Source organism: Dendrobates tinctorius, unplaced genomic scaffold (genome assembly GCF_039654945.1).
Source record: "Dendrobates tinctorius isolate UK_male_01 unplaced genomic scaffold, ASM3965494v1 ptg000173l, whole genome shotgun sequence".
NCBI lineage: Eukaryota > Metazoa > Chordata > Amphibia > Anura > Dendrobatidae > Dendrobates > Dendrobates tinctorius.
In genome coordinates, this window is record NW_027361840.1 from 10,120,044 (window position 1) to 10,140,584 (window position 20,541).

The 20,541-nt window shown below is 41.3% G+C and overlaps 1 protein-coding gene across 2 annotated transcripts in view; it reads left to right on the forward strand.

Moving 5' to 3' along the window:
* Positions 1 to 20,541, forward strand: part of LOC141054051 (retinoic acid receptor responder protein 2-like) — a 28,911-nt gene that overhangs the window by 4,830 nt on the left and 3,540 nt on the right. For both annotated transcript variants that reach the window (XM_073551216.1, XM_073551217.1), the window contains exons 3-5: positions 11,334 to 11,438; positions 14,602 to 14,700; positions 14,979 to 15,092. In XM_073551216.1, the coding sequence (XP_073407317.1) occupies positions 11,334 to 11,438; positions 14,602 to 14,700; positions 14,979 to 15,071 (297 nt within the window). In that variant the 3' untranslated portion in view covers positions 15,072 to 15,092. The remainder of the gene's footprint in view (positions 1 to 11,333; positions 11,439 to 14,601; positions 14,701 to 14,978; positions 15,093 to 20,541) is intronic.

Genomic DNA, 20,541 nt, shown 5'->3' on the forward strand with positions numbered 1-20,541 from the left:
ATTCTTGTACATAGGAGCAGTATTATAGTAGTTATATTCTTGTACATAGGGGCAGTATTATACTAGTTATATTCTTGTACATAGGGGCAGTATTATAGTAGTTATATTCTTGTACATAGGGGCAGTATTATACTAGTTATATTCTTGTATATAGGGGGCAGTATTATATTAGTTATATTCTTGTACATAGGGGCAGTATTATAGCAGTTATATTCTTGTACATAGGGGAAGTATTATAGTAGTTATATTCTTGTACATAGGGGCAGTATTATAGTAGTTATATTCTTGTACATAGAGGGCAGTATTATAGTAGTTATATTCTTGTACATAGGAGCAGTATTATAGTAGTTATATTCTTGTACATAGAGGGCAGTATTATAGTAGTTATATTCTTGCACATAGGAGCAGTGTTATAGTAGTTATATTCTTGTACATAGGAGCAGTATTATAGTTGGTATATTCTTGTACATAGGGGCAGTATTATAGTTGGTATATTCTTGTACATAGAGGGCAGTATTATAGTAGTTATATTCTTGTACATAGGGGCAGTATTATAGTAGTTATATTCTTGCATATAGGGGGCAGTATTATAGTTGGTATATTCTTGCACATAGGGGCAGTATTATAGTAGTTATATTCTTCTACATAGGGGCAGTATTATAGTAGTTATATTCTTGTACATAGGAGCAGTATTATGGTAGTTATATTCTTGTACATAGAGGGCAGTATTATAGTAGTTATATTCTTGTACATAGGAGGCAGTATTAAAGTAGTTACATTTTTGTATATAGGGGGCAGTATTATAGTAGTTATATTCTTGTACATAGGCGCAGTATTATAGTAGTTATATTCTTGTACATAGGAGCAGTGTTATAGTAGTTATATTCTTGTACATAGGAGCAGTATAATAGTTGGTATATTCTTGTACATAGGGGCAGTATTAAAGTAGTTACATTTTTGTATATAGGGGGCAGTATTATAGTAGTTATATTCTTGTACATAGGAGCAGTATTATAGTAGTTATATTCTTGTACATAGGGGCAGTATTATACTAGTTATATTCTTGTACATAGGGGCAGTATTATAGTAGTTAATAATAATAATAATAATAATAAATTTTATTTTTATAGCGCCGACATATTCCGCAGCACTTTACATTTCAGAGGGGACTTGTACAGACAATAGACATTACAGCATAACAATAATCACATACAGTAGATTATAACAAATACCAAGAGAAATGAGGGCCCTGCTCGCAAGCTTACAGTCTATGAGGAAAGAGGGAGACACGAAAGGTGGGTGGTAACAGTTGCTCTGATTGTATGGACCAGCCATAATGTTAAGTGTGTAACAGTACAGACACAGAGGGCTAATGGATGCATAAAGCATGTGGGAACATGATGCTGGGAACCTGGTTATGGTAAAACTTTTGGCTGTGCCACACAGGGATAGGTTAGGTTAATGTGTTGAGGCGATAGGCCAGTCTGAATAAATGCGTTTTCAGGACACGCTTAAAATTGTGGGGATTGGGGACTAATCGTATTGACCTGGGAAGTGCATTCCAAAGAATTGGCGCCGCACGTGTAAAGTCTTGGAGACGGGAGTGGGAGGTTCTGACTATTGAGGATACTAACCTCAGGTCATCAGCAGAACGGAGGGTGCGGGTAGGGTGGTATACTGAAACAAGGGAGGAGATGTAGGGTGGTGCTGAGCCATGGAGGGCTTTGTGAGTGAGGGTAATAAGTTTATACTGAATTCTGGAGTGGATGGGTAGCCAGTGTAATGACTTGCACAAGGTAGAGGCATCGGTGTAACGATTGGCGAGGAATATGATCCTGGCTGCAGCATTCAAGACAGATTGGAGAGGGGAGAGTTTGGTAAGAGGGAGACCGATTAGAAGAGAGTTACAATAGTCGAGACGAGAATGAATAAGAGAAACAGTAAGAGTTTTTGCAGAGTCAAAAGTAAGAAAAGGTCGAATTCTAGAAATGTTTTTTGAGGTGCAGATGACAAGAGCGAGCCAGTGATCGAATGTGGGGGGCAAAGGAAAGCTCGGAATCAAGTATGACCCCAAGACAGCGGGCATGTTGCTGGGGAGTAATAGTGGAACCACACACAGAAATAGCAATGTCGGGTATAGGTACATTAGTAGAGGGAGGAAACACCAGGAGTTCAGTCTTTGACAGGTTCAGTTTCAGATATAGTGAGGACATGATGTTAGACACAGCGTTTAGACAATCGCCAGTGTTTTCTAGAAAGGCTGGCGTGATGTCAGGAGAAGAAGCGTATAATTGGGTGTCATCAGCATAGAGATGGGACTGGAACCCAAATCTACTGATTGTTTGACCAATAGGGGCAGTGTACAAGGAGAAGAGGAGGGGGCCTAGAACCGATCCTTGAGGAACCCCAACAGTAAGGGGAAGGTGAGAGGAGGAGGAACCGGCAAAAGAAACAGTAAAGGAGTGGTCGGAGAGATAGGAGGAGAACCAGGAGAGAACGGTGTCCTTGAGGCCAATGGAGCGGAGCATAGTGAGGAGGAGCTGATGATCCACAGTGTCGAATGCTGCAGAGAGATCCAAGAGAATTAGCATGGAGTAATGAGCATTAGATTTAGCTGTTAGCAGATCATTAGAGACTTTAGTGAGGGCAGTTTCAGTGGAGTGTAAAGAGCGGAAACCGGATTGGAGAGGGTCGAGAACAGAGTTTTCTGAGAGATAGCGGATAAGACGGGAGTGGACCAGGCGTTCCAGGAGTTTAGAGATGAAGGGAAGATTAGAGACAGGTCTATAGTTAGCGGCACAGTTTTGGTCGAGGGATGGTTTTTTAAGTAGTGGATGTATGATGGCATGCTTAAATGAGGAGGGAAAAATACCAGAAGAGAGAGAGAGGTTAAATATTTTAGTTAGGTGAGGGGTGACAGCAGGGGAAAGGGACTGGAGGAGATGTGACGGAAATGGGTCACTGGTGCAAGTAGTTGGGCGAGAAGATGCAAGGAGCCTGCTTACTTCTTCTTCTGTGACTGGTTCAAAATCAGAGAGTGAGTTAGATGCAGTGGGGGAGGGAGGACAGTGCATGGTATGAGGTGATTTGGAGATAATTTCCTGTCGGATCAGGTCAATTTTTTCTTTGAAGTAATTGGCCAGATCGTCAGCTCGGAGTTCCGTGGTTGGGGCCTGTACTCTTTGGTTGAGTAGAGAATGAAAAGTGTCAAAGAGACGTTTCGGGTTATTGGACAGTGAGGTGATGAGGGTGTTGAAATAGGTTTGTTTGGAGAGGTGAAGGGCAGTGTTGTATGTTCTAAGCATAAACTTAAAATGGATGAAATCTTCGTGTAGATTGGATTTTCTCCACAGACGTTCGGCGCACCTGGAGCACCGCTAGTAGTTATATTCTTGTACATAGGGGCAGTATTATACTAGTTATATTCTTGTATATAGGGGGCAGTATTATATTAGTTATATTCTTGTACATAGGGGCAGTATTACAGTAGTTATATTCTTGTACATAGGGGAAGTATTATAGTAGTTATATTCTTGTACATAGGGGCAGTATTATAGTAGTTATATTCTTGCATATAGGGGGCAGTATTATAGTTGGTATATTCTTGCACATAGGGGCAGTATTATAGTAGTTATATTCTTGCACATAGGGGGCAGTATTATAGTAGTTATATTCTTGTACATAGGGGCAGTATTATACTAGTTATATTCTTGCACATAGGGGCAGTATTATAGTAGTTATATTCTTGTACATAGGGGCACTATTATACTAGTTATATTCTTGTATATAAGAGCAGTATTATAGTAGTTATATTCTTGTACATAGGGGCAGTATTATAGTAGTTATATTCTTGTACATAGGGGCAGTATTATAGTAGTTATATTCTTGTATATAGGGGGCAGTATTATATTAGTTATATTCTTGTACATAGGGGCAGTATTATAGTAGTTATATTCTTGTACATAGGGGCAGTATTATAGTAGTTATATTCTTGTACATAGGGGCAGTATTATAGTAGTTATATTCTTGTATATAGGGGGCAGTATTATAGTTGGTATATTCTTGTACATAGGGGCAGTATTATAGTAGTTATATTTTTGTATATACGGGGCAGTATTATTGTAGTTATATTCTTGTACATAGGGGCAGTATTATAGTAGTTATATTCTTGTATATAGGGGGCAATATTATAGTTGGTATATTCTTGTACATAGGGGCAGTATTATAGTAGTTATATTTTTGTATATACGGGGCAGTATTATAGTAGTTATATTCTTGTACATAGGGGCAGTATTATAGTAGTTATATTCTTGTGCATAGGGGCAGTATTATAGTAGTTATATTCTTGCACATAGGGGCAGTATTATAGTAGTTATATTCTTGTACATAGGAGCAGTATTATAGTAGTTATATTCTTGCACATAGGGGGCAGTATTATAGTAGTTATATTCTTGTACATAGGAGCAGTATTATAGTAGTTATATTCTTGTACATAGGGGCAGTATTATAGTAGTTATATTCTTGTACATAGGGGCAGTATTATAGTAGTTATTCTTGCACATAGGGGCAGTATTATAGTAGTTATATTCTTGCACATAGGGGGCAGTATTATAGTAGTTATATTCTTGTACATCGGAGCAGTATTATTGTAGTTATATTCTTGTACATAGGAGCAGTATTATACAGTCATATGTAAAAGTTTGGGCACCCCTATTAATGTTAACGTTTTTTCTTTATAACAATTTTGGTTTTTGCAACAGCTATTTCAGTTTCACATATCTAATAACTGATGGACTCAGTTATATTTCTGGATTCAAATGAGGTTTATTGTACTAACAGAAAATGTGCAATCTGCATTTAAACAAAATTTGACCGGTGCAAAAGTATGGGCACCCTTATCATTTTCTTGATTTGAACACTCCTAACTACTTTTTACTGACTTCCTGAAGCACTAAATTGGTTTTGTAACCTCATTGAGCTTTGAACTTCATAGCCAGGTGTATCAAATCATGAGAAATGAGAAAAGGTATTTAAGGTGGCCACTTGCAAGTAGTTCTCCTATTTGATTCTCCTATGAAGAGTGGCATCATGGGCTCCTCAAAACAACTCTCAAATGATCTGAAAACAAAGATTATTCAACATAGCTTTTCAGGGGAAGGATACAAAAAGTTGTCTCAGAGATTTAACCTGTCAGTTTCCACTGTGAGGAACATAATAAGGAAATGGAAGAACACATGTACAGTTCTTGTTAAGCCCAGAAGTGGCAGGCCAAGAAAAATATCAGAAAGGCAGAGAAGAAGAATGGTGAGAACAGTCAAGGACAATCCACAGACCACCTCCAAAGACCTGCAGCATCATCTTGCTGCAGATGGTGTCACTGTGCATCGGTCAACAATACAGCGCACTTTGCACAAGGAGAAGCTGTATGGGAGAGTGATGCGAAAGAAGCCGTTTCTGCAAGCACGCCACAAACAGAGTCGCCTGAGGTCTGCAAAAGCACATTTGGACAAGCCAGTTACATTTTGGAAGAAGGTCCTGTGGACTGATAAAACAAAGATTGAGTTGTTTGGTCATACAAAAAGGCGTTATGCATGGAGGCTAAAAAACACAGCATTCCAAGAAAAACACTTGCTACCCACAGTAAAATTTGGTGGAGGTTCCATCATGCTTTGGAGCTGTATGGCCAATGCCGGCACCAGGAATCTTGTTAAAGTTGAGGGTCGCATGGATTCAACTCAGTATCAGCAGATTCTTGACAATAATGTGCAAGAATCAGTGACGAAGTTGAAGTTACGCAGGGGATGGATATTTCAGCAAGACAATGATCCAAAACACCGCTCCAAATCTACTCAGGCATTCATGCAGAGGAACAATTACAATGTTCTGGAATGCCATCCCAGTCCCCAGACCTGAATATCATTGAACATCTGTGGGATGATGTGAAGCGGGCTGTCTATGCTCGGCGACCATCAAACTTAACTGAACTGGAATTGTTTTGTAAACAGGAATGGTCACAAATACCTTCATCCAGGATCCAGGAACTCATTAATAGCTACAGGAAGCGACTAGAGGCTGTTATTTTTGAAAAAGGAGGATCTACGAAATATTAATGTCACTTTTATGTTGAGGTGCCCATACTTTTGCACCGGTCAAATTTTGTTAAAATGCAGATTTCACGCTTTCTGTTAGTACAATAAACCTCATTTGAATCCAGAAATATAACGGAGTCCATCAGTTATTAGATATATGAAACTGAAATAGCTGTCGCAAACACCAAAATTGTTATAAAGAAAAAAGGTTAACATTAATAGGGGTGCCCAAACGTTAACATATGACTGTAGTAGTTATAGTCTTGTACATAGGGGCAGTATTATAGTAGTTATATTCTTGCACATAGGGGCAGTATTATAGTAGTTATATTCTTGTACATAGGGGCAGTATTATAGTAGTTATTGTTGCACATAGGGGCAGTATTATAGTAGTTATATTCTTGCACATAGGGGGCAGTATTATAGTTGGTGTATTCTTGTACATAGGGGCAGTATTATAGTAGTTATATTTTTGTATATAGGGGGCAATATTATAGTAGTTATATTCTTGTACATAGGAGCAGTATTATAGTAGTTATATTCTTGAATATAGGGGCAGTATTATATTAGTTATATTCTTGTACATAGGGGCAGTATTATAGTAGTTATATTCTTGTACATAGGGGCAGTATTATAGTAGTTATATTCTTGTATATAGGGGGCAGTATTATAGTTGGTATATTCTTGTACATAGGGGCAGTATTATAGTAGTTATATTTTTGTATATAGGGGGCAGTATTATAGTAGTTATATTCTTGTACATAGGGGCAGTATTATAGTAGTTATATTCTTGTACATAGGGGCAGTATTATAGTAGTTATATTCTTGTATATAGGGGGCAGTATTATAGTTGGTATATTCTTGTACATAGGGGCAGTATTATAGTAGTTATATTTTTGTATATAGGGGGCAGTATTATAGTAGTTATATTCTTGTACATAGGGGCAGTATTATAGTAGTTATATTCTTGTACATAGGGGCAGTATTATAGTAGTTATTCTTGCACATAGGGGCAGTATTATAGTAGTTATATTCTTGCACATAGGGGGCAGTATTATAGTAGTTATATTCTTGTACATAGGAGCAGTATTATAGTAGTTATATTCTTGTATATAGGGGACAGTATTATAGTAGTTATATTCTTGTATATAGGAGCAGTATTATAGTAGTTATATTCTTGTACATAGGGGCAGTATTATAGTAGTTATATTCTTGCACATAGGGGGCAGTATTATAGTAGTTATATTCTTGTACATAGGAGCAGTATTATAGTAGTTATATTCTTGTATATAGGAGCAGTATTATAGTAGTTATATTCTTGTACATAGGGGCAGTATTATAGTAGCTATATTCTTGTACATAGGGGCAGTATTATAGTAGTTATATTCTTGTATATAGGGGGCAGTATTATAGTTGGTATATTCTTGTACATTGGGGCAGTATTATAGTAGTTATATTTTTGTATATACGGGGCAGTATTATAGTAGTTATATTCTTGTACATAGGGGCAGTATTATAGTAGTTATATTCTTGTGCATAGGGGCAGTATTATAGTAGTTATATTCTTGCACATAGGGGCAGTATTATAGTAGTTATATTCTTGTATATAGGAGCAGTATTATAGTAGTTATATTCTTGTACATAGGGGCAGTATTATAGTAGCTATATTCTTGTACATAGGGGCAGTATTATAGTAGTTATATTCTTGTATATAGGGGGCAGTATTATAGTTGGTATATTCTTGTACATTGGGGCAGTATTATAGTAGTTATATTTTTGTATATACGGGGCAGTATTATAGTAGTTATATTCTTGTACATAGGGGCAGTATTATAGTAGTTATATTCTTGTGCATAGGGGCAGTATTATAGTAGTTATATTCTTGCACATAGGGGCAGTATTATAGTAGTTATATTCTTGTACATAGGAGCAGTATTATATTAGTTATATTCTTGCACATAGGGGGCATTATTATAGTAGTTATATTCTTGTACATAGGAGCAGTATTATAGTAGTTATATTCTTGTACATAGGGGCAGTATTATAGTAGTTATATTCTTGTACATAGGGGCAGTATTATAGTAGTTATTCTTGCACATAGGGGCAGTATTATAGTAGTTATATTCTTGCACATAGGGGGCAGTATTATAGTAGTTATATTCTTGTACATCGGAGCAGTATTATTGTAGTTATATTCTTGTACATAGGAGCAGTATTATAGTAGTTATAGTCTTGTACATAGGGGCAGTATTATAGTAGTTATATTCTTGCACATAGGGGCAGTATTATAGTAGTTATATTCTTGTACATAGGGGCAGTATTATAGTAGTTATTGTTGCACATAGGGGGCAGTATTATAGTTGGTGTATTCTTGTACATAGGGGCAGTATTATAGTAGTTATATTTTTGTATATAGGGGGCAGTATTATAGTAGTTATATTCTTGTACATAGGAGTAGGAGCAGTATTATAGTAGTTATATTCTTGAATATAGGGGGCAGTATTATATTAGTTATATTCTTGTACATAGGGGCAGTATTATAGTAGTTATATTCTTGTACATAGGGGCAGTATTTTAGTAGTTATATTCTTGTATATAGGGGGCAGTATTATAGTTGGTATATTCTTGTACATAGGGGCAGTATTATAGTAGTTATATTTTTGTATATAGGGGGCAGTATTATAGTAGTTATATTCTTGTACATAGGGGCAGTATTATAGTAGTTATATTCTTGCACATAGGGGCAGTATTATAGTAGTTATATTCTTGTACATAGGGGCAGTATTATAGTAGTTATTCTTGCACATGGGGCAGTATTATAGTAGTTATATTCTTGCACATAGGGGGCAGTATTATAGTAGTTATATTCTTGTACATAGGAGCAGTATTATAGTAGTTATATTCTTGTATATAGGGGACAGTATTATAGTAGTTATATTCTTGTATATAGGAGCAGTATTATAGTAGTTATATTCTTGTACATAGGGGCAGTATTATAGTAGCTATATTCTTGTACATAGGGGCAGTATTATAGTAGTTATATTCTTGTACATAGGAGCAGTATTATAGTAGTTATATTCTTGTAGATAGGGGCAGTATTATAGTAGCTATATTCTTGTACATAGGGGCAGTATTATAGTAGTTATATTCTTGTACATAGGAGCAGTATTATAGTAGTTATATTCTTGTACATAGGGGCAGTGCAGAAAATTGATAACATCAGGGACAGTTTTGGTCAACAACCCCCAGAGCCCTTCCTCCCGACTTCCCAGCCCTCCACCTTCAAAACCAACTTCTCCACCATTACAGAAGATCGACTCTCCACTCTACTCTCAAGATCACATCTCACCACCTGTGCACTCGACCCGATCCCATCCCACTTCATCCCAAACCTCACCACAGTCTTCATCCCAACCCTAACCCATCTCTTCAACCTATCACTAACAACTGGTGTTTTCCCCTCAAGCTTTAAACATGCCTCCATCACACCTATCCTCAAAAAGCCCTCTCTTGACCCATCCTCTGTATCTAGCTATCGCCCTATATCACTTCTCCCATACGCCTCCAAGCTACTGGAACAACACGTCTACCTTGAACTGTCCTCCCATCTCTCTTCTTGCTCCCTCTTCGACCGCTTACAATCTGGCTTCCGGTCACACCACTCCACTGAAACTGCCCTTACTAAGGTCACCAATGACCTCTTAACTGCCAAGAGCAAGCGACACTACTCTGTCCTCCTCCTCCTGGACCTGTCGGCTGCCTTTGACACAGTGGACCATTCCCTATTATTACAGACCCTCTCATCCCTCGGCATCACAGACTTGGCCCTCTCCTGGATCTCATCATACCTAACAGACCGGACATTCAGCGTCTCCCACTCACACACCACCTCCTCACCTCGCCCCCTATCTGTCGGAGTCCCACAAGGTTCAGTCCTAGGGCCCCTGCTGTTCTCTATTTACACCTTTGGCCTGGGACAGCTCATAGAATCTCATGGCTTTCAGTATCATCTTTATGCTGATGACACACAGATCTACATCTCTGGACCAGATATCACCTCCCTACTAACCAGAATCCCTCAATGTCTGTCCACTATTTCATCCTTCTTCTCCACTAGATATCTGAAACTCAACATGGACAAAACAGAATTCATCATCTTTCCCCCATCTCACGTGACCCCCCCTACGAACCTATCAATTACAGTAAATGACTGCCCACTCTCCCCAGTCCCACAAGCTCGCTGCCTCGGAGTAATCCTTGATGCTGATCTCTCCTTCAAACCACATATTCAAACCCTTTCCACTTCCTGCCGACTTCAACTCAAAAATATTTCACGCATCCGTTCATTCCTCACCCAAGAATCTGCAAAAACCCTAGTCCATGCCCTCATCATCTCTCGCCTTGACTACTGCAACCTCATGCTCTGCGGCCTCCCCTCAAACACTCTCGCACCCCTCCAATCTATTCTAAACTCTGCTGCCCGACTAATCCACCTGTCCCCCCGCTATTCCCCAGCTTCTCCCCTCTGTCAATCCCTTCACTGGCTCCCAATTGCCCAGAGACTCCATTACAAAACCCTAACCATGACATACAAAGCCATCCACAACTTGTCTCCTCCATACATCTGTGACCTCGTCTCCCGGTACTTTCCTGCACGCAACCTCCGATCCTCACAAGATCTCCTTCTCTACTCCCCTCTTATCTCCTCTTCCCACAATCGCATACAAGATTTCTCTCGCGCATCACCCCTACTCTGGAACTCTCTACCACAACATATCAGACTCTCACCTACCATCGAAACCTTCAAAAAGAGCCTGAAGACCCACCTCTTCCGACAAGCCTATAACCTGCAGTAACCACCGATCGACCAAACCGCTGCACGACCAGCTCTACCCTCGCCTACTGTATTATCACCCATCCCTTGAAGATTGTGAGCCCTCGCGGGCAGGGTCCTCTCTCCTCCTGTACCAGTTATGACTTGTATTGTTTAAGATTATTGTACTTGTTTTTATGTATACCCCCCTCACATGTAAAGCGCCATGGAATAAATGGCGCTATAACAATAAATAATAATAATAATAATAATATTATAGTACTTATATTCTTGTATATAGGGGCAGAATTACAGAAGTGGGGAGGTACGTTCAGAAATAAAAATAGTCAATGTATTTTTAGTAAGTTGATTTTATCTCATATTGTAGTGGGTTTTGTTATTTTTACAGCTTCCTTTATTCTTCCTTCTAGGACTACCTCTCAGGTGCATTTGTGAAGTTGGAGATAGAACTAAAACAGACGACTTGCCACAAAAGTCACTGGACTAAAACAGACTGTGGCCTAGTGGGAAATGGGGTAAGGTTCCCCCCGGTTACATTGCACGTGTGTCCCCCATACAGTCACAGCTCTGGTTACCCCGTAGGTCTGTGCATCACATTATCAGCTACAACGCCACACTTTCTTTGCCGTAAAAGCTGATTGTGTTTTATAACAGTGGGAGCGATCAGCATCAGCGATGCAGGCAGTGGGGAGAGAGGAGCCTGGAGACATCTTCTGTAGGAGAGTTATCAGTGGCGAAAGTTCCTTTCTAAACCTGTCGCCATCTCCTCCATTCTGTCTGTTTTCAGTCTGCTAAGAGCCAGGAGATGAAAGACAATGAATAAGAAAATCCGACCACAATTAATGGGAATGTGTCATAAGTAGAGTTCAGCGAAACAGGTCGGCCAGATTCATAAGTCACCGATTTATGGCAAAGTCGGGTTTCGCCGACCGAAACCCGACCACAGGGTGAAGTCGGCCATGCGGTCGGCAAAACGAGCGCCAAAGTCGGATTTCCCAGAATGCTTGCACGTGACTTTTTTCAGCCACTGAGCAAGGATGTACACTGTGGGCAACGGGATGACATGTGCAGCGTCCGGGGGGGGGGGGGGGAGAGAGATTTTGCGCACTTTAAAACAGTGGTCCGGCATGTAGGTGTGTTTCCTGTCCTCCACTCCCTGCCGACTTTTCTTCCCCATTGACTTGCATTGGGTTTCGTGTTTCAGTCGGACCCCCGACTCGACCCTAAAAAAGGCAAAGTCGCTTATCTCTAGTCATAAGTAAACCACCTATAGTTTAAAAGTGTTTTTTTTTTAATTATTTAAATTATTTTAAATTCCTCTGATAATGTTTTTTTCATTTTTTATATCACCATCTTTGTCAAAAAATAATTTCAGAAATCTTTCAATTTTCTCCCTGGTCGCTAAATATAATACTAACTGTCCTTTGCAGAACACTTTTTAGACTCATTATCATTACAGACAGGATTACAATGACTCCTCTAAGTATGGAATGGACAAGGCAACTGTTAGGTGGATTCATAACTGGCTTAGTGATCGGACCCAAAGAGTGGTCGTAAATGGCTGCACATCCAGTTGGAAGAATGTCTCAAGTGGGGTACCACAGGGCTCTGTCCTGGGCCCTGTATTGTTCAACATCTTTGTCAACGATTTAGATGAAGGAATTGAGGGTAAACTGATTATATTTGCTGATGACACAAAGCTAGGAGGGATAGCTAATACTAGAGAAGAGAGAGAGAGGATTCAAAAAGATATAAATAAACTGGAGCAGTGGGCAGCAACTAACAGAATGGTTTTTAACAGGGAAAAATGCAAAGTACTACATCTTGGCAATAAAAATACAAAAAGCATATACAGAATGGGAGGAATAGGGCTAAGCAACAGCACATGTGAAAAAGACTTGGGTATACTAATAGATCACAGACTGAATATGAGTCAACAGTGTGATGCAGCAGCAAAAAAGGCAAATGCAATTCTAGGATGTATTAACAGAAGCATACAGTCTAGATCATGTGAAGTCATTATTGCCCTCTACTCCTCTTTGGTCAGACCTCATCTGGAATACTGTGTCCAGTTTTGGGTGCCATATTTTAAAAAAAGATATCAACAAACTGGAGCAAGTTCAGAAAAGAGCGACCAGGATGGTGACCGGTCTGCAAACCCTGTCTTATGAGGAAAGGTTGCAGGATTTGGGAATGTTTAGCTTGCAGAAGAGAAGACTGAGAGGAGACTTAATAGCTGTCTACAAATTGTCATGGTTAGGACATGGTTAATGTCCTGTTCTCACAGGGTTAACTTTTGCCGGCTATACTCACTCCAGACTAGCATTCTCTGTCAGCTATACTGTTATTCTGGCTGTGTGTCTGACCGACCCCCCTGGTGTGCGTGTACTGCATTGCTTGTTTGATTCCCGTGTATGACCCGACCTGTCCCCTCACTCTGTACTCCGTCTCTCGCTTTGGTGCTATTGTCTTCTCTGGTTCTGACCTCCTGGCTTGGCTATTGTTACTCCGCTACTGTTTGCCCCTATTGTACCGTCTATTGCCCGTTCTGGTTTTCTGATCTATTGCTACGTCCTGACTATCCGGTCTGTCTAATCCTTTGGTACTGTCCTGCTATCTTGTGCATTGACCCCGGCTTGATCTGGTTTCCGCCCCTGTCTATGCCCCTTGGTAACTTGTCCCGTAGTTACCTTTCTAGGAGTTTCCCTGCAGCTCCTAGCTCTGTGGAGCTTAGGCCACGCCCCCAGCAGTCACATGCTTCAGGTCCTGATAGTCTGAAGCATGCATCGTCACCGCTGCTGCCCCGCTCCACAGGTATCTTTGAGCATGGTTTTTTGTACTCAGGACAAGCGCACTGGCTCAGTGAGCGAGTGTAGTGCGGTGTTCCTGACATAAATATCTGAAGGGCTGTCACATTGTAGAAGGATCATCTTTATTCTCATTTGCACAAGGAAAGACTAGAAGCAATGGGATGAAACTGAATGGGAGGAGACACAGATTAGACATTAGAAAAAACTTTTTGACAGTTAGAGTGATCAATGAGTGGAACAGGCTGCCACGAGAAGTGGTGAGTTCTCCTTCAATGGAAGTCTTCAGAGGCTGGACAGACTGGGATGATTTAGCGAATCCTGCTTTGAGCAGGGGGTTGGACCAGATGGCCCAGGAGGTCCCTTCCAAAACTACGATTCTATGATTCTATGATTCTCTATATACAGTAGATAACACAGGATCCACCATTCACAATAGCTGATGTCACAGCTCACCTCCTCCTGTACAATGACTGATAACACCTCTCCTCTGCATACAGTAGATAACACAGGATCCACCATTCACAACAGGTGATGTCACAGCTCACCTCCTCCTCCTGTACAATGACTGATAACACCTCTACTCTGTATACAGTAGATAACACAGGATCCACCATAGGTGATGTGGTCACAGCTCACCTCCTCCTCCCTGCTCAATATCTTCTGCACTGATTAAAGTGGAGGCGGTCTGTTGCTGCCCTGCGCTCCGTTCTTCTCTCCCTGCTCTGGACTCGTGATCTAGGGTTGGGGAGTGTTATTATATGCACCGCAATGTCCGCCATCTTTTAGTGCCGTCTTACTGTTCTGGTCACGTCATCTCTGCTGTGTTCAGACTTATCAGCAGTAATCCTGCTTTTTTCTTTTCTTGTAGAGGACATTTAATTGCTTCGCTTGTCTCAAGTTTTCTTACCATTCTGAGAAGATTCTGTCTCAGCTCCTGGACTGTGTCGCCACTCATCAAGCGGAGGCGGTAAAGTATCCTGCACTCATAGCTGGAGATCCCAGAAACCAATGTCCCCCGGCCCCTGCTTGTGACATATTAATGGACAATTATGGGACTGTACAATATGGAAAGGGGGGCAACATTGATATCATCCACGGGTCTCACAAACTAACGTCACATCCAAGCAGCCCAGATTCTCAGCCGATTGCATGCCCTTGTTCACATTATTACATTGCATGCCTCGGCCACATGCAGTACGCGATACCGTGTACCCATCTTATGTAGCGCCAATTCTGTACCCACAGAGAGCCCAGAGGAGGAATCAGCCCTGCATCGAGGTGGAGAAGAAGCAAGGACATGACAAACCTGGAAGTTACGGATTCCTGAAATCTAACTAAGGATCTGACTACAGGAAAACAGTACGAACTGATGTATCTAATCCAATTCTGTGTGATGCCGTCTGCTGACTTGCTGTATCTAATCCTAATGTGTCATACGCTCTTCTGAGCAGCTGTGTGCAATTAGTTTATATGTGATACTGTCTGCTGAGCCGTGTATCTAATCCTATCCTGTGTGATACTGACTGCTGAGCTGTGTATCTAATCCTTTCCTGTGTGATACTGACTGCTGAGCCATGTATCTAATCCTATCCTGTGTAATACTGACTGCTGAGCTGTGTATCTAATCCTATCCTTTGTGATACTGCCTGCTCAGCATTATACCTAATCCTATCCTGTGTGATACTGACTGCTGAGCCGTGTATCTAATCCTATCCTGTGTGATACTGACTGCTGAGCTGTGTATCTAATCCTATCCTGTGTGATACTGACTGCTGAGCCGTGTATCTAATCCTCTCCTGTGTGATACTGACTGCTGAGCTGTGTATCTAATCCTCTTGTGTGATACTGACTGCTGAGCCGTGTATCTAATCCTATTATGTGTGACACTGCTTGCTAACCTGTGTATCTAATCTTATCCTGTGTGATACTGTCTGCCGAGCTGTGTATCCAGGGATGTGCCACTTACTCAGCAGTTTGCTATAGTTTCAATACAATCAGTGTCTTATCAGCAGGAGATTATCATTGCAGGACTAGGTGTCTCATGCCGGGCAGTCCAGCTAATCTGTGTAACCCCGCTCACCATAACTGATTGGCAGCTTTCTGCCTGTCACCACTCTCCAGCGGCGCACATGGTTTGTGGACCAACAGTGCCACAGTGCTGGGCCTGGCCAGGAAGGGTGAGGCTTGAGCCAGGCTTGAGCTGCAGGTAGCTGCCAGGTACAACTCCTAGATTGTCTTCTCGTAACGCAGCTGCCGATCCCAGGGGTTGGGTTCGTTGGACGGGAGAGACATCACCAAAGTCACTGGCTAGAAGGATTCAGAGACAGTGTGGACAATGTAGTCTTGGGGGATTGGTTCTCGTTCAGCCACACAGGTCTCTGGAAACGGTTCAGATACCGCCAATGCCACCACAGAGTTTAGATACCACTCTGTTTGGAGTAGTGATATTGCAACCACTAGGGGCAGCACCGGCAGGTAGTGTAGTCAGGGATAGCCAAAGAGTTGCTACACAGGGGCAGCAATGTAGTTTGAAGGAATAAGCAGGAATCGTAGTCAGGAAAGCCAGAGGTCGTTACCAGGAGCAGCAACATCGTATGAAGACGCAGCAGGTTGAAGGCAGCTTGCCTAGAGGGAGGTAGCTCAATAATCACACATGGAAAGGAAAGCAAGGCCAGGTTTAAATAGGGTGTGCAATCAGGATCAGCTAATCCGGAACTCAGGGTGGTGACTAACAGAAGCTCAGGGAGGAGACATCAGCAACAACATAGGTACACGTATTTGGGTTAGCATGGAACTGTCCATCGAGCTGAACAGCTCAGCGAGGAGAGCTGCTGTCTGATGCACAGGAGCTGCTGGGTTTGAATCCTGACAGTACTCTCCTCCTTTCAGGATGGCCTCTGGACATCTCAGGTGCTGGCTTCTCTGGATGTCTCTGATGAAAAGTTCTTGTATGCCTGGGTGCATGGATGTTTCCCTCCAGCTCCCATGAATTATCTTCTGGTCTGTAACCCCTTCATTGTACCAAATATTGAAGTCTCCCTCTAAACTTTCTAGAGTCCAGAATTTCATCCACAATGTGCTCGTCTTCACCATGGACTTTTTCTGGTGTAGGAGGTGGCTGAGTTCTTCCTGGAAACGGGTTCTCACTCAATGGCTTGAGCAAGGCCACGGCACACAGGGTGAATTTTCAGGCTGTTAGGAAGTTTTAAACGGAAATCAACTGGGTCAATTTGTGCAGAAATTTGAGAAGGTCCTATGCATTTTTTGTAATCTTCTTGGGCCTTTTGTAACATCTCAGTTAGTTCTTTTTGAGCTTTCTGCATCTCTGTAAGTCTGTTTGTAACAGCAGGAACCAAAGTATTAAATGGGAGATTAGGAATAAATACCGGATGCAACACATAGTTAGCAAAAAATGGACTTTGGGATGTAGAACTGTGTTTGGAGTTATCATAGGCAAATTCTACTGTTGGTAGATAATCCACCCAGTCATCCTGGAGGTAAGAAATAATACAGCGCAGGTATTGTTCTAGAGTTTGGTTAGTTCTTTCAGTCTGGCCATTGGATTGTGGGTGGAAGGCAGTAGATAAACTGACAGTAACGCCTAACGCTGTACAGAAGCTTTTCCAAAATCTTGATGTAAACTGAATACCTCTAATCAGAAACAACATTGTAAGGGATTCCATGCAGTCTGAATACCTCATTGACCACTAATTCTGCGGTTTATTCAGCGGTAGGAATTCCTTTAGTTGGCATAAAATGGGCTATCTTTGTGAGCCGATCCACTACAACAAGCATAACATCCATTGAGATTGATCCCCAAGGCCTAGATGGAAATGGTAGAGGCTGAAGAAGTCCTAGAGGAGAAGATTGTGGGGTCTTGTCCCATGCACATATTGAACTGGAGAAAAACATATTTTCTCACATCCTTCCTACAATTAGGCCACCAAAAAGACTGAAGTAGTAGTTCTTGCATTTTCATTACTCCATGGTGTCCTACAAGTTTAGAATCATGGACACGTTTGAGGACTTCAAGTCGAGCAGATTCGGGGACATATATTTGTTGGTTCTGCATCCAAAATCCTTCTTAAAAGAAAGATCAATGTCTTTAGAAGGATGGTTAAGAAAGAAGTCAAATTGGTATCCATCTTTAATTTTCGTCAAAAATTCTTTGGAGTCCAGTATTCCCACAAAAATTTTTGGATGTAGAATGGTACAGTCAATGCTAGACCTCTCCTGAGGTCCAAGTTCAGCAAATATCCTGGACAGAGCATCAGCCTTGCCATTTCTTGATCCAGATAAGAGATTATAAAATGAAACCTGGAGAAAAATAAGGCCCAGCGTGCTTGTCCTGCAGACAACCTCTTAGCTGTACGGATAAATTCTAAGTCTTTGTGGTCAGTAAGAACAGTCACCGGATGATTGGTCCCTTCCAAAAGATGTCTCCATTCGGAGAAGGTGACTTTATGGCTAACAGTTCCTTATTTCCAATGTCATAGTTATTTTCTGCAGATGACTTGGTATGAGAAACGAAAGCAAAAGGATGAAGCTGCATCTTGTCTCCAACTCGCTGTGATAAAACGACTCCCACCGCAGAGTCTGAGGCGTCTACTCCGATAACAAACGGCAGTTCAGGGTTTGGATGGACAAGTAATGGTGGGGAAGTAAAAAGAGTCTTTAGCTTGTCAAATGCCATTTGTGCCTCTGAAGACAAAAAACACTCTGGTTTTCTTTGTGAGTGAAGTAATTGGTAAAATTATTTTTTAAACGTTTTTAATGAATCTTCTGTAGAAATTTGCAAATCCTATAAAGCGCTGAACGTCTTATAGATTTATTGGGGTCGGCCAGTCATCTACCGCTCTGATCTTACTGGGATCCATGCCCAGACCTTCTGGGGAGATGATATATCCCAGAATTTGAATTCTGGTTTGTTCGAATTCACATTTTTCGAGTTTGATATAGAGATGTGTTATGATTGGGTCACCGAGGAGGAAAGCAAGACCAAGTTAAGCCACAGAAAACCAGAGAGGTTGGTAACTAAGCAGATTGCAGACCCCTGATCCTATCCACACAACTAGCAGTAGCTGTGGAGCGTACCTACGATGATTCTAGACTCCTCGACACAGCCGGAGAACTAAATAAGCCTAAAGCAAGAAAGGGGAAATCTAAACTGCCCCAGAGCAGACCCCAAAGGAATAGATAGCCCCCAAACATATATTGTCGGTGAGACAAGATGAAAACACAAACACAGGTAGGAAAATAGGCTGAGCAAACGATGGGGCCCAAACTAACTAGACAGGAAAGGAAAGGAAAGACACTGTCTGCAATCACGCAAAAAAAACCTGCAAAAATGCCCAACACATCTGATAGAAAAAATACTGAAGTCACTAGACTTCGCCCACTATATCAGCAATCTGGTATATTCTGAAAGCAGAGCAAAGAGAGGCCAATCTAATAAGGGACAAAAACAAACTGGCACAAACAGTAACATAAGGATGGAAATTCAGCACAGCCCCAGCCGGGGCTGGCTGACCACACAAAACTGAAATAGACAAAATCAAATGTGAACAATAGCAAAAGAACACTTAGCTTGAGCATGCAGGGACTGAGCTGGAAACTAAGACTTTAGGAGGCAGGAAAAAATCACCAGCAGGGATAGAGGGAGTCGGCTGTCTTAAATCCAGTCAGAAACTCCCAATGTCCAATCGTCCTCCTCATTATCAGGTGGTAAGCCTCTGTTAATTAGATCAGTTCCATTACCTCCTGTAACCACCAGAGGGAGCCCGGAAAGAGAACTCGCGACCCCTCTGTCAATATAACCATATTCACTACCTTCACTAGTAACCAGAGGTAGGCCCGAAAGTGAATTCACAACAGAGATGGTTTTCTAGTAGACGTTCTAGAACTGTGGGCATGTCTGCGGTGCTCCTCCAGGGTATCTGAAAGTATAAGAATGTCATCGAGATAAACAACAGCAAACTGATCCAAGAACTCTCGGAAAACATCATTAATGAAGTGCTGAAAGGTGGCAGGGGCGCTGCTAAGGCCGAAAGGCAGAACCAGGTATTCAAAATGTCCATATCTAGTTCTGAAGGCGGTCTTCCACTCATCTCCCGGGCGGATTCATATGAGATTATAAGCCCCTCTTAGATCAAGTTTGGTAAAAATTCTGGCAGAAAGCAGTCTCTGCAGCAACTCAGGAATTAAGGGGAGTGGGTAGTGATTCTTAATGGTAATTTTATTGATTTCTCTATAATCAATACTTGGCCGCAGGGTTGAGTCCTTCTTTTCTACAAAAAACAAGGGTGCTCTAACTGGCGAAGAAGAAGAAGTTTGAATAAAGCCTTTCTCTAAATTGTCATCTAGGTATTCCCTTAATACTTTCAATTCCAGATCAGAAAGTTTATAAATTCGCCCAACGGAATGAACACTCCAGGAAGAGATCCAATGGGACAGTCGTAAGGACGTTGAGGAGGCAGCTGATCGGCTTTCTTCTTACTGCAGACCTCACTGAACTGCTGGTACTGAGGTGGCAGTCTATCATTACTCTGATGAGCAATCTCAGATATTTGAACTTGTTTGGTAGCAGGTACATTAGCATGGCAATTGTTCTTACAGTACTCAGAGAGAAAGGTAATGGTCCTCGATGCCCAGTTGATAGATGGGTTATGGACTGAAAATCAGAGAATTCCTGGAATAACTGGAAATTTTGGAGACGAAATAAAACTAACCGCTTCATGATGATTCAGATCAATACAGATTTCCAGTTCAATTGTCTTGTGAGTAACAGGTCCAGACGATAAAGGTGATC